The sequence below is a fragment of the Falco peregrinus genome, chromosome 2 (assembly GCF_023634155.1).
Source record: "Falco peregrinus isolate bFalPer1 chromosome 2, bFalPer1.pri, whole genome shotgun sequence".
Classification (NCBI taxonomy): Eukaryota; Metazoa; Chordata; class Aves; order Falconiformes; family Falconidae; genus Falco; species Falco peregrinus.
Window position 1 is genome coordinate 101,802,171 of NC_073722.1, and position 14,182 is coordinate 101,816,352.

General features: G+C 47.5%; 1 protein-coding gene across 4 annotated transcripts in view; it reads left to right on the plus strand.

The window, feature by feature from the left end:
- Window positions 1–14,182, plus strand: part of CALN1 (calneuron 1) — a 137,965-nt gene that overhangs the window by 72,928 nt on the left and 50,855 nt on the right. For all 4 annotated transcript variants that reach the window (XR_008746153.1, XM_055797822.1, XM_055797823.1 and 1 more), the window contains exon 4: window positions 2,254–2,366. Coding sequence is in view for 3 of the 4 variants with exons in the window: in XM_055797822.1 (XP_055653797.1) it covers window positions 2,254–2,366 (113 nt within the window). In the remaining variant the exon portion in view is untranslated. The remainder of the gene's footprint in view (window positions 1–2,253; window positions 2,367–14,182) is intronic.

Genomic DNA, 14,182 nt, shown 5'->3' on the forward strand with positions numbered 1-14,182 from the left:
AATGTTTTGGGGTCTTGTTTCCTTGCTAGTTAACAGTTTTAATTGAAAAAGCAGTCAATAAGGGGATAATGCATTTTGTAATGGCATTTTTCTTCTGAGGTTGTGGAAAATGCTATAATTATGCAGATAATTAAACCCTGTGAAGTTAGTTATGATCCCTGGCAAAGGCACAAGGAAGTCATGAGCCAGGGTTTGCCCAGAGTCTTGTTCTGAGTCAGACACAGAGCCCAGGAGTCCTGGCACCCTCTTTCTCATGAGTCATGTGTCTCTCATATGTCCTGCATCTCCTCTGTGGATGAAATGACATTGTAGAAATCAGATTGAATAACTCAATATTTTGGGGTTGCGTATGGATAGACCAAATATATGCACGGGTAGGTGCTAGAACCTCTTTAAAATGCAAATTGTTTTCTTGCTAATCTGGCTAATTTCTTTAACCCTATTTGCATCATCGTGCATGGTTTTGTTCCTGCCTTTCCCTTGAAGTGATGTACCACAATGCAGATCGCCCCGAATCCACTGTCACCTTGCATTACCTTCCCCAACATGATCCAGCGTGCTGTGACTGATACAATCCGACTTGATGTCATAAACTGATGCCTCCCGTGGGGGAGAAGAAACACATTTTCTTGTAGCCCATAAATGTTTCACAAAAATGGCTTTGCAAGTGATGGGGTGCCCACCCCTTTCCTTTTCTGCTTAATAAGCTGTCCCAGAAATGAGCTCCGTTCTGCAAGTGCTCAGCCCACTCCAGCCCTGCAAAGCCTTTCAGCATGTGCTGAGCCCTGACGGTGTCAGCAACTTTAGCAGCTGGATGGGGTCTTCTTGCACGTTACAGGATCAAAGCTACTACGGATCCCTGCTGGGTTCCCTTTCAGAGCCCCTGTCACTGGCTCACCCCTAGGATATTCACTCTTGTCTCCCTGAAATTATGAGCAGAGCGTAGTGAATAGAGATCACTGTTCTGGCAAACAAGCGTTTTGACTCTGCTTATTTTCACATTGTGTTTCTGTGAAGATAAGGACATGGAGAGATTTCAATCATTGGTGCATATGCTTAGATCAAGCATATGAAATATAATAAAAAGGACAGATAGCAGCAGCATGCAGTGCATGTGGTAAAGCTGTCACGCGGGGCTGCTGCAGGTACTGCAGTCAATAGTGACAGTTTAATAGTAGCCCTTGCATTGATCTGCTTTAGTCTGATGGTTTTAGACACTTCTTATACCTAATAATTTAGCAACAGCAACTACATGGAGCGATGGATGCAGTCAGTTCCAACTGAATTTGAATGAAAAACAACCAAAAGCTCTTAACAGTTGCTGATTCTGTTTCCAGACGTGAGGGAGGGCTAATATATCCATCCACCCATATCAATTGGCCTAGTAACATGTTGAAGGGTATGTCTATGGACTGGCAGGTGAAGGAGAGGCGTATAGACATTGAAATACTCTGTTCAGAGAAGCAGGTATTTTTAAGATCCTCCAACAGGCACGAGTTTCCTTTTTTTGCCATTTTCATTAAGCATCACAGAAGTTCTCTGAGGGAAAAGTAGCATTTGATACAATGCTCAGATAGACTTCAAACAGCCATGTGCCTCATTTACAAAACATACAATATACTGCAGGGGCTGGGGACTGTGTAGGCTCGGTTCATTAGTGGCAGGAGCAGTCTCCTCTTCTTGCTAATGGCACTGAAGCTGTGTCTCCACTGCCTGCTCTGCATGCTGAGCACACAGGGCTTATAAGAGATGGATGCTGATGGAAAGCTGAGATGAAATGCCTTGTGGATTCGCAATGGTCTGGCTCTTCCCTCTGCGTGTACTCCCTTCCTCTTGAGGATGGGGTTGGCCCTGTAAAAGCTTTGCAGAGACCTGGCTGTTTGGCAGCTCTGTGGAGAGGAAGAGCCCTGGCCGTGCTAATGGCTGCTGTCCTCCTGCCAAAACTGTTTTGGTTTTTTTTTTTTTTTTTTTCTGAGAAGTGACTTGCCTACAAACTCTCCAGGGTTGGAGGATGACCAGTTCATCTCTATTTGTGCATCTCCTGGTCCTGTCTTTTGGGGGTGGGTATGCCACAACATGGGCCATTTTTTGGGATAACAAGAAACCTGGGTCTGTAGGCACCGTGAAGTTGATGGAGGAGGTGTCACAGGGCATGTATGTGTCCACGATGTGCAGCAGATCCAGAGCAGCACGTTGGACACTGGCACCAAGTGGTACTTCCGTGAAAACATTGATCTTTTTCTTTCATTCCAGGGGATGGCCAGGTTGATTTTGATGAATTTATGACTATTCTGGGACCTAAGCTGGTATCATCGGAAGGCAGAGATGGCTTTCTGGGAAATACAATAGACAGCATATTCTGGCAGGTAAGTGGTCATTTTTTCAAATGCAACTTTAGTCAGCTGTCAATAGCTTCTAGAACTGATTTGTTGAGGAGCACAAGATGTTTTGCTAAGCGTGAATGTTCATGTAAAGGCTACTGGGGCCCATCTTGCTGAGTACTGTCTTACGACCATTGCGTGTTGCTGGAGGGACCTGCTATCAGCTAAACACTGTGCAGGATGAAGGGAAAGCACTTAGTGTGGATGAAATGCAGCCGACCACAGCAAAGCACCCAGCTATTTGTGCAACATGTATGGGAGAATTTTGGAATTCAGTTTTGGAAGAGAAAAACATTTTTCTCGATGAGCCTGTTGATTTAGGAACATTGAACCTGTCTGGCTGCTCTCAGAAATGTGCCGCTGTTCAAAGTCCCTTGGCTGTGGCAGAGATGCTCCAAGCAGAGCGAGGTATGCCGTGCAAGTCACATCTGATCGGTGCTTCTGCCGCTAATGCAGGTCTGAGGCTGAGGGTGATCATGTTGTGCCAGTGCAAGTTTTACCCCAGGTGTTGCCCTGGGGGGGTTGGTTTCAGGCATCAGAGGGGAGGCAGGTCTGGCAGCAGGAGCTGCCTTACATCTGCTGTGCAATGTGACTTTAAACAGCATTAGACCTTCCTGAAAAAGCAAGGACAGTCCAGGCTGTTACAGCGGGGACTGAAACTCTCCCGAAACACAGTGCTGCACATTTCTTGCCAATGGATTACAGGAGTGGCTTCCTGTGAGATTACTGCTCATTTCATTGATCATCCAACAGCCTTTGCTTGCTAATAAACTTTAGCTGTTACCAAGTTTATGTGAATCAAAAGAGTCAAACCTGGATATAAGTGTTTCTGTCTTCTTTTACTACCCTCCAGCACTGTCCAGGCTGAATTGGGTGGAGCTTTGTAAAAGTCTTTTAAAAACTTGTTCCTGGCTTCCTGGCATGTGACAGAAATAGCCCTGGAAAGCTCCGTCTGGATTCTAGTATTTGGTCATCAAAGCAAGAGTTTGGCATTGGTGGAGCCACAGTGGGCTGTAACATAAACGGGGGGATGCGAGAGCTAAATGCACACCATGAAGGGCGGGACTGTGAGAGTCACAAATGTTTTATTGCCTCCACTGCACCTTGCCAGCTGCATCCCAACACAAGAGCAACGGGGAGAGGAGGAAGCACTGTCCCCTTGCACTGAGCTGCTGGTGCCTGTCCTGGTTTCAGCTGGGATGCAGTTACTTTCCTGCTTAGTAGTGGGAGCAGTGCTGTGTTTTGGATTTAGTATGAAAATAACATTGCAAAAACACTGATGGTTTTGGTTGTTGCTGGGTGATGTTCACACCAAGTCCAGGACTTCACAGTTTCTCAGGCCCTGGCCAGCCAGAGGCTGGAGGGGCAGAAGAAATCGGGAGGGGACACAGCCAGGACAGCTGACCCGAATTAGCCAAAGGGCTATCCCATCCCATGGGACGTCATGCTCAGTATATAAACTGGGGGGAGTTGGTCGGGGGCTGCCAATTGCTGTTGGGTGACTGGCTGGGCATCAGTCGGCGGGTGGTGAGCATCACTTGGAGGTTTTTTTACCCTTTGGGTTTTGTTCCTCTCTCCTTCTCTCTCCTCTTCATTACAATAGTTGTTGTTGGTTTTATTTTTATTACTATATATTGGTTTATTTCAATTACTAAATTGTTCTTATCTCAGCCCACAAGTTTTACCTTTTTGCTGATTCTCCTCCCCATCCTGCTGGGGTGGGAACGAGCAAGCGGCTGCGTGGTACTGAGCTGCCAGCTGGGGTTAAACCACAGCAGTGCCTTCCAGACCCCTGGCAAGACTGGCCTCACCAGAGCCGTTCAAGAAGCAAAAACAGTCTTTGGGAAAATGAAGTTCATGAGCTGAGCTGTTTGAAGGGGAAGCAGAGAAGCCTGGAGCCCTCCCTAAAATTCAGCTCACAGGTTAACCTGCTGCCATTTAGTGACCCTCCAGCCCATGTAAATGCCTGCAGTGGCTTTGCTCAGAGGAAGCAAGGAATGGAGGACCTGTGCTCTGGTTTTAGAGCAGCAGGACTCCTGGGCTCGGCTTTCACCTTGCTCTTTCATGCAGGAGGGACCATGGCGCTTGTGCCCTCCAGGCTGCAGTAGGATGAGTAACAGGAGTGCAGAGACTTCAGGTACCTGGCCCTACCGTGGGAAGGGACAGCCGTGGGGGCTGTCTGCAGACAGCAAAGCTTTGACTGAATTGCACAAGTGCTCCAGAGGCTCGGAAAAAAATGTTTGTGGTTTTCTACTTGTAAGGGTAAAAGAACATCTCTACACAGCACTTTCCTGGATTTCAAAGCCCTTAAAAAGAAGGCTTTGTCTCACATTTCATTTCTTCTGGGGTAGGAGAGTTCACGAAGAATACAATAATTTTGCTGCTTATTCCCAAAGAAATGGCAAGGAAAAAAATCACATGGGGACATGTCATTCAGGGAACAGGTTCCCGTTGCCCATTCCTACCTGGTTTTACCCAAGCTGATTGCTGGGCTATAAATCACCTTGTCTTTAAGAAAAGCATTTATCTACCTGCATTATCCCCAGCAGGATTACATCTGATTCGAAACAAAGCCCTTTTCAGAATCAGGGCTTGGCTGTTTCCCATATCCCCTTGATGTGCAGTTTTCACATTTGCTGGAAAGGAACAGCGGGGAGAGAGGGGTGAGTCTGGGTTTCTGATAGAGCACTTGACCCCTGCAATCATCTCCAAAGAACAGTTTTAAGGAGGGGATAGTGCCCACAAGGACTGGTGACAAGGGGAGCGAGGGTGGAACAAGAAGGGACAACTTGCCTTGGTGTCAGCTGGCCAGGTGGTGCTACCATGAAACCTCACCCCAAAGCTGCAGGCAGCAAAAGACGTCTTGAAGAGGATCTTATATCCGTCCCAAGGGGGGAGAAAATTCATGTTGGCATCCAGAACATGCCTTCCCCTCTTCCATCCAAACAGCTTCCCTCCAACTGTCACGATTTTGGCTCTCAGAGTATTTCTGCCAAGGGTCCAGCTTTCTATACCGTGGCACTTCTGTGCAGACTCTGTTCCAAACACGCCTTAATAGCACTTTAAATAATGCAATGACAGAGTTAAATAATAAACAGCAGCAGAAGGAGAGAGGATTTCAAAGGAACAGGCGAGGGCCTGGAGATGCATTTGCAGATGAAGCTGGGAGTGAGTTGGTGGGATACAGGAAGGCGGTTCCAGATGGCAAAAGCTGCAGAGGGGAAGGATCTTACAACAGTGGTGGGGCTGCAGGAGGTGGGGAGGGGGTAGAAGCAGTGGAAGAATAGGGAGAAGAGAGAGGGATCATTCATGGAAGAGGCAGGCTTGAAATAATAGGGAAAGCATGCATCCCTCCTGTCGCATGTGTTGCCTAAAGAGCAATGGTCAGCCTGAGAGAAGCAGGATTTGGCCAAGACCTGAGCGTTGGCAGTTTGAAGAGACATGGAGGGTCTCAGATACATTTTTCCTCCTTGATTTCCCACACGGGCTTTAAATTGACTCATACGGGTGTGTGTTTAAGATGGCTGACTCTTGCTTTCTCAGGTAGCAGTGATCAGTTCTGCTCCAGTTAGAATGGCTCTCCGTGGTCCCTCAACTGGGTCGGGAGGTATTTACGGGGAGGGAAAAATCATCCCTGCAAATACTATTTCAGGCTAAGCCCGTATAGACCATTGATATCAGGAAAGCTGAGAAGGGTGGACTCTCCTGCATCTCCGAGAAAGTCCATCTTTCCCCGGTGAGATGCCGCGTGCACCAGGCACTGCTCTGAGGAGAACAGCCCCGGGTGCCTCCTGCTCTGTTTCCAAGCGGTTTTCTCATCCTTGTGCCAACTGCGTGCAAATGGAAGTGACGTGTGCCCATGCACAGACATCTGAAACTGTCTTAAATGTTTAAGACAGCCTGAATTTTTTTTTTTATTAAATACACAGCTGCCTGGTAACCATTAGCCAGTCCTCAGTGTGCAGGATCACAGTCAGGAGGAGTCTGAAGGCTGGAAGCACCCTGTGAAACCCCATTCTCCCCAGTTTGGGGCAGAACCGCCGTGGCAAGCGTGCAGCAATGATGCAGGCATCCCCTTTGGCTGCTTCTGTAGGGTCTGCATTTATCCAAAACAAAATGAGAAGAGCATAGATGCGATTTTCAGAGTACCTCTTGAATGCTGTTCTGAAAGCCGGTGGGAGGAGATGAGCCTGGCCCTGCACAGGGGTGTTTGACTTCCCATGGTCTCTTGCAGGGTGTCTCGCCCCTTCCCTTTCCATCTTTTTCCTTCTGTATTTTTTAGAGTGGCCACCCATCACTCACCTTCCCATGCCCACCTTCTCTGAGCTGCTCCTGCTGGTCCTTGCACTTACTGTCCTGAAGCTGGTTTTCTTTAGTGTGTCCAGCAGAGTTTTTGCAGTGGTGCGGTGGCTGCTTCATGATCAGAGAGATGCTATCTGATCAGTTTTCAGGCATGAGAATTTGTTTTTCCAGAGCTTAGGGGATATGAGTCTGGTTCCAGTTACGCGACGAGGGCTGTGTTTTGTACAAGTGAGTTTTGAGGCATTTCCAAGGCATGGCCATTCAGGTCTGTAAAGCGATTTAGATCAAGTGCGTTACAGAAAAGACAAATATTGCTACCAGTAAATATTAGCTCTTTTTTTTTGGCAAACAGACTCCAAATCTGTCCATTGTGCCTAGCCACTGTGAGCCAAAGAGAGGGATGAAAAGAGAGGGGAGAAACTGGAATTTCGTATTCAGTTACAGTTTGTGTCCAGATTGTTTCTAAGTGCAAAGACCCTCAGCTCTAAATGTTAAATAGTTTGCACAGGACACAGTGTAGAGGATCTCCAGTGTCTAGGGGTAGGCAACAGGAACAGAAGTAATGATAATCTTGGATTATAGGCTTTTAATTAAAATAAGCTTCTCTGTCTTGGCTAAAATGCTTTTTGAAGTCAGAACAAGCCTGAATGCTTAAGCAACAGGAGTGCATCTGCATCAGATGCAGAATAAATTCTGTACCCAGCAGCACTGATGAGATTATTTTGAAAAGTCAATACTTTCCATGGTGATCATTTAAGAGGCAAAGTGCTGCCTGCTATTTTTTTCCTTCTCTCTTTACTGTGTGCACATGGAAGCTGCAGGGAACATCATTTCAGCCAGCGCTAATGCATTGTCTGTGCAAGGGTATCTGGAAGCTTTGTCTTGCATGAGGGGACGGCACTGTATCATCTGCTCAGACGTGGTGCCCATTCATCGCATTAGGTATCGCCCAGTATAATTCACTGGTGTTTGGGAGGAGGCTGGTTGGTTTGGGATAAATAAGGCTGCTTTGCAGGAGTGGGAAGACCAGAATACCAACATGGTGCTTTGGGCTGTGGAGGTGCTGCTCAGAGATCTAATTTTTCTGCTGTAGAGATGTCTTTCGGTTTTTGGGGGGACAGCCAGAGAACTGGGGAGGCAGGTCCCACAAACGCCACAGGTCAGCAGCTGCTCATGTTTTCTGGCTTGGGAAAAGCTTTTAGTTTCTCCAGACTTCCACATACCTTTGCTAGGGGGAGGAATACATTGGGATTTATGATCTTTGGGGGGTGAGTGGGTACAATCAAAGCTAGATCCCGCAGCACCCCTGGGCAGGGAAGGAGGGATAGCAGGAGCAGGCCAGAGGCAGCAGCAACCCCTGTGCTCCCGCACCAGCAAGCACGGCAGCACGCACCAAAGGGCATTTTCTTACCCGGATGCAGGAAAAACAGACCAAGGTTCACATCCAGCTGTATGGTATTGCTTCTGGCACTGGCTGGGGAGGGGGATCAGGGGGTAAAGGGGGGCTCAAAGATGGCTGTGGACATGGGAGAGTGCAGGGACGTGGCTGGGATGGGACACGGTGGTTTTGTCATCCCAGCACGGCTGCTGAAGCTTTAATGATTTGCTGTGCAAAACTGCCCATCCATAAGCTTGTTTGCAGTTGTCACTGCAAATGCAACAGCGTCCCGGGGGAGAGATCTGGGCTCTCGTGATCTGGTCAATCAATTAGTGCTTTAATAGAGTGAAATGAAGGGGAAAATGTGTGGGAACCTCGGTGGCACAGAGCAGGGTACGGAGAAGCCATGGCAGGCAATGGTGTTGGAGGGAAGGCAGCGGATGAGGGGCCGTGTTGGAGCTGCGCTGCCTCCAGCAGCACTTGGCTCTCTACAAGGACAATTTTGCTTAGAGAGGGATTTTTCTTTATGAAGTCCAGTAGATAAACCTAATGCAATTTCTCCCTGCATGTGAGTTTTCTCCCCTTGTCCCTGCAGAGGAGTTAATTTGATGATGGCAAATTAGCCTTGCTTGAGTTGCAGAGAAAACGTTTGTGTCTCCGTGTGCAATTTCACATGGTAACAGATCCAACTACCCCCCACCACTGCGGACCGCGGCATTGCTGGAATAGCAGCCTGCCTCTCGCAGTGGGGCTGGCATGGGGTGTACATGGCCTCCCCTCCTCACCGTCCTCCTCCTCGGCTAGTGCAGCCCCTCTGTGCAGGAGTAGGATACGGCTAAACCACGGGACAGGCCATTTTACATGTTGCATCACAATTTTGTGATGGTAGTGAGCTGCCCTGCTGCAAATAGCTCTTGATTTTAGGATTTCAGCAGCTGCTGTTTCAGCTTTTCAAAGAACCTTCTCAGATCAACTTCTATGGAGGAGGAGTTTTGCGGTTCAGGGTACCACCTGATGCTCAGGGCCGGTGTGGCTCCCAGCAGGGCAGGTTTTGCAGCTTGGCTGTAGTTTAAACTACAGTAAATTTAGACTGTAGTAAACGTGTAGTTTAAAGTGGGTGAGGAACTGCTGCTTGGAAAGAAAGCTGAGATTCAGGGTGGAAGGTATGTGCACCCTTAGTGCCCGTGTAAGTGGTCTCCCTCTTGGTGACTGCTTTGGGGTTTAAGTCAGGAAATGTGCAGCTGAAAATTTGGGTGCCAGAACCTGATGGATGTGGTCAAGGACGGGCAGCTGGGGCTGTACCATTGCACCACACACCTCCCTGCACCCACCCACCGAACAAAACCCTCCACCCCACAGCAGTGTTTTCAGTGTTAGCAACATCAAGGGTGCCTACTTTTTTGGTTGTTGAACCTGAAATATCTTAAAGGGATTTCCACAGAAAAGAAGTTCTGTACTTCTTAAAGATCTACACTTTCTCGGGTTTCCAAGCTGGATACTACCAAACTGAAGGACTGGGTGAAAACCTTGGCATTGCTTCTCCCACAGAAACCACTGAAATTTGGTCTGGGAGCCAAGGCAGACACCTTTCCTGTGGCAGCTAATACTGAGCTCTGCTCTGCTGGAGTCATAAAGTTCACCCAGTGCACCATTAGCGCCAGTGTCCTGACCATGTTTCTAATTTCAGAAATTAAATGTGTCCTGCAATATCTGTTCCTACTTTTTGGATTTGATGTGTGGTTTCCTTGTATCCAGATTTAAAATGTTATGAGAATTTCCATTGCAAGGATGCAGATGATTGTGTTGCGGTGATGAGCAGGGTGACTCCGGCCACGTAGCTGGTACAGACAGTGTGCAATTCATCTCAGCTAACCCGGCATACTGCTTGGACTCCCTTTAGAGTTAATAGAAAGAAACAGCCACTTCTAGGGCGCAATTCAAGGGATCTGCTTTAGGCATCAACCTCAGGAACAGATGCATCATGCTTCAAACGTGCCATTTTTTCTCCATTTGGTATAGAAAAGTGGCTTAGATCAAGATGTGTGCACCGGGGACAGCTAAATGCTCTCTGACGAGTCCCACCAAGGGTTTCAAGTACCTTTTTGATTTATGTCCAGGAAGCCAGCTCTGCTGGTGCTGAGGCTGTTATCAGTGCAATGAGAACAGTTCTGGTTGCCTTTTTAAACCTTCTTCCATTGACAAAGACGTTCTCACTGTGTGCTGCACTCCGTGGTTAGTGTTGCAACACAGTGAAAGCTGGACACTTGCAGGTGATGAATCCATCGCCAAGAGACTTCTCTTTGTGGTCTGCACAACCAGCACAGAAGCGCTGTCACAGCTGCTGATGTAGATGTGGAGAGGCTCGTGGTCCAGATCGTGGTGGTAAGGACAGCAAGACTGTCACATCCCTGCAAGCCCTTTGCAGTGTGTGGATTTGGCAGCAGGCAGGAGTGAGCAATTGTGTTTGGGTGGCCTCACTTTTATCTATTTCTATGAAGGGACATTTTCATCAGTACACAGTTTTTGCTGTAACAAAATCATTTATCTCAAGTCACCGGGATCAAATTTATATAGCTCGATACTGGAGACACTGGAAATGGCAAAGGTTTGAAAGCAGTTGTGAACTAAAGCAGGACTGGTACCAATAGCAGGAGAAAAAACAAGACTACATTGTTCAACTGTTTTTTACCTTCAGTCAGCTTACTTATACATTTAGCCTTCAGAAATGCACTACAGCTGTGGTTCAAAGTCCGTTTAAAACAGAGAGTTTATATGAAGAGGCATCCTGCCTGCTGAATGACAGTGTACGACTGCCCTGGCAGGTGGTGATTTGGCTTTGTGCACTCTCTGGAGCACTCACATACAGATCATTCATCCAACCTTTACGGTACAGAGGTTATTTTTTCTGTACCAGCTTATATATAAACTCAGTCTGCAGCTCCATGTGTCATTGGGGTTTTTTTGCCCCTGCCTGATGAGTGATATAGGAACTGCACTGCGGTTTTCACAGTGATTTGCTTAGAAATGTAAGCAGCAGCGCGTAGGAAAGGTAAATGTGTTTGGTCATTATCTGATGTGTACCTGGGTACCAGGAACGTGGGCTGGGGAGAGAGTTTCTTGCTTTTTGTGGACTCCTTGCTGAGGGGGTTCAGATTCCCCAGCATCTCTGAACGCCATCGTATATCTCTGGTGCTGGTTTTGTTAGGGCAGGTGCATTTTTTTTTTCTTTGAATGTACTTTGATGCCTTTGAAAGGTGACGGAGCAGGGGTGGCATGTTTCATGCAGAGGAGCTTCAGGAACAACAGTTTTGGCTTCAGATCCCATATTCCCTGCAGCCCCAACGTCAGGAAGGGGGTTCTTCCAGAGCCGAGGCTCCACCAGTCCTTAAATCCTAAGCCAGTGCTACATCTCAGGACCCATCTTTCCCCTCTGCACAAAGACAAGGACATGCAAGGATCTGCAACCCAGATGTCACCAGAGGACACTACCTTTGGCTTGCCTAGATACTTCATGTTCTTGTGACAAAATTATCTATTTCACTGTACTGCTATAATTTTGTTGAGGGAAATTTTAATTGGCTATGAGGAAAGTCTGATTTTCATGGAGATCAGAGTTCAGAATTTTAAAACAGATGTGATGGTGGTGACCTTTTTCTATTTCTTTTTTCTGAAGAATCCCCACTTTGAGATGGAAATCTATCGCTTGCCCTGTCTCCAAGCCCTGGGTTTCCGTAGAGTAAAACTATTGTGAAAATTTCACTAAGGTTTTAAAAAGAAGTATAAGAGGGAAAAACAGGGGAAAAAAAGACATCTCATCACTCATAAACAACAACACAAAAAAAGCTAAAGTGTTGGCAAATCTTTACAACAAACTAATGTGTTTAAAAAGAAAAGCGACCTTTTACGCGAAAGAAAAGGGAAGAAAAAAGAAAAGAGACCTCTGAAAAGATACAAATGGAGAGCTGCAAAGGACCACTGCGGTGGGGACGATGGGTAGCTCGGGTGATGGCTGCAGTTCGTTGGTGCGAGCTGGAGGAGCAGTGGATGCGGTGGCATTGAGGAGGAGCCTCCAGCTCCTGGCTGCCAGATAATTTCCACAGCACAATGTGTAACTCTGATTTTCCCAGTGTGTATCTGAGGTTTTCAGCACAGTTTGCTGAAACCTGACATCTGAAGCCAAAAGAAACCTACCTGGTACCGTCAAACCCTAAGTGACACCCCAGTGAGATATTATGCTTCTCAGTTTTATCAGCAAAATACCTCGTGTTGCAGCCTCGGAGGGCTGACAGCTGGGCCAGCAGCAGCTGCTGGAGCATCTCGGTGCCTCTTTCAGGTTGCAGCAGCAGGATGCCCAGAGCTGCCAGGGTTCTGCTCGCACAGGGGCACAAGGAGCAGCCGTGCTGGGCATTGCCTGCAGAGGGGAGGGCTGTCTCCCGGCTGCCCGTGCCTTGCCGTGGTGGCTGTCTCAGCACCTCTGCAGTGTGCCCCTCCAGCACAGGGCACAGCCTGGCTGTCCCGGACTGGTGTTACTGGGGAGCAATGGTAGTGGGTAAATTGGTGGCCCTAACAGATAGTTCCCCAAGCACCAGCCATCTTGAGCTGCCATAAAGGTGGAGATGTTTCCCTGACCATCCAGACAGGGGTTTATCCCTGGTCATCAGGATGGAGATGTTTCCATGGCCATCAGGATGGAGATGTTTCCCTGGCCATCCATATGGATGTTTTTCCCTGGCCATTCAGGGTAGACATGTTTCTCTGGCGATCAGGGTGGAGATGCCCTGGCCATGCTGCAGACACAACCAGCTCCATCCTGCCCCTGCCTCAGGTGGAGGGCAGGGGAAGATGGGGAAATGACTGTCTAAAGGCCACCTGTGGCCCTGAGACCCCATTCCCCTCCATGCTGACCTCTCTGATGGCAGGACACGGGACAGGGTCTGAGCCACGCACCTCCCCCCACTTCCCTGGGGTCTATGCAAGCTCTTGCCTTGGTTTCTCCAAGAACTTGTGCCACGAGTGCTGCCAACAGACCTGTCAAACTTTGAGGGTTTTTTTCAGTTTGGCAAGAATTTCTTGGGCTGATGGGTGATGTGCAGGTACTGAGAGCATGTTCCCAGTGCTGTAAGCATCACCTCCCGCTGCAAACAGTGCCACTGTACTGGCTGAGCCAAATAGGCTCTTCCCCAAGGTCTGACTTTACTAATATGATTTTCCAGCAGAGAGATACTGTAATTTTACCAGGTGGGTGGGAAGATGCTGATCTTCAGGACAAATTCCTTAAGGTCTTTTTTCAAACAAATTTGCCGCTTCATTGTGAAACAGTTTCTTTGTTTGCTTTCTGTGCCGTCATTTGGCTATCTGTGGAGGTTTGAGTATATTTCTGTGGTGGAAAAGAAAGAAATCTTACACTCTGAGATGCGTGCAGTCTCCAGAGCTGGTAGTCCTGATGTAGTCTGGAGAGCCACACAGGATTTTTTTAATTATTATTTTTACTGTTGAGTAACACATAACACTGCAAAGTAGTTATTAAAATAAGTAAATACGTAACCGATTACATTTACTCACAGTTGAGAAAACAGATCAGGATGCAGATGCTTATGGCAGAAGTCCAGAGACCTCAAGAAAGCTGGTGGAAGTATTCAATATATGTGTGAGCTTGGTGGGAAGCGTTCAAAACTGATTTTGATGCTTCTTTCATGGAAATAAGCAGATCTAGCATGTAAGGGAAAGATCTTTGTTCAAAATGAGCCAGGATAACATTAGAGTTCCCTCCAGAGGTATACACTGATGTCCAACTTCCCATCGCTGAGCAGAGACACAAATCTCAGGAGATAACCCAGAAAGGTCCACAGGTGGAATTCATGGAAATGCCCCGTTTTTGGAGCAGAGCATAGAGGACGGTTGCCTTCCCCTGAAGGAGAGATAGGGGAAAAGAAAATAATCATAGAAGAATGATTTGCATGTTTTTAATCTCTTTCTACTCTTGCTGAGTGTGTTAGTTTAGATTTTTTTCCCCCAGAGGCTGGCTTGCTCAGGGGTTGTTAGTACAAGCCAACACTGTCAATCCATCAGCTCCCCCTGCACGCACAAAGCTCCAGTTCCTTCGAACTTTGGGATGTGGCAG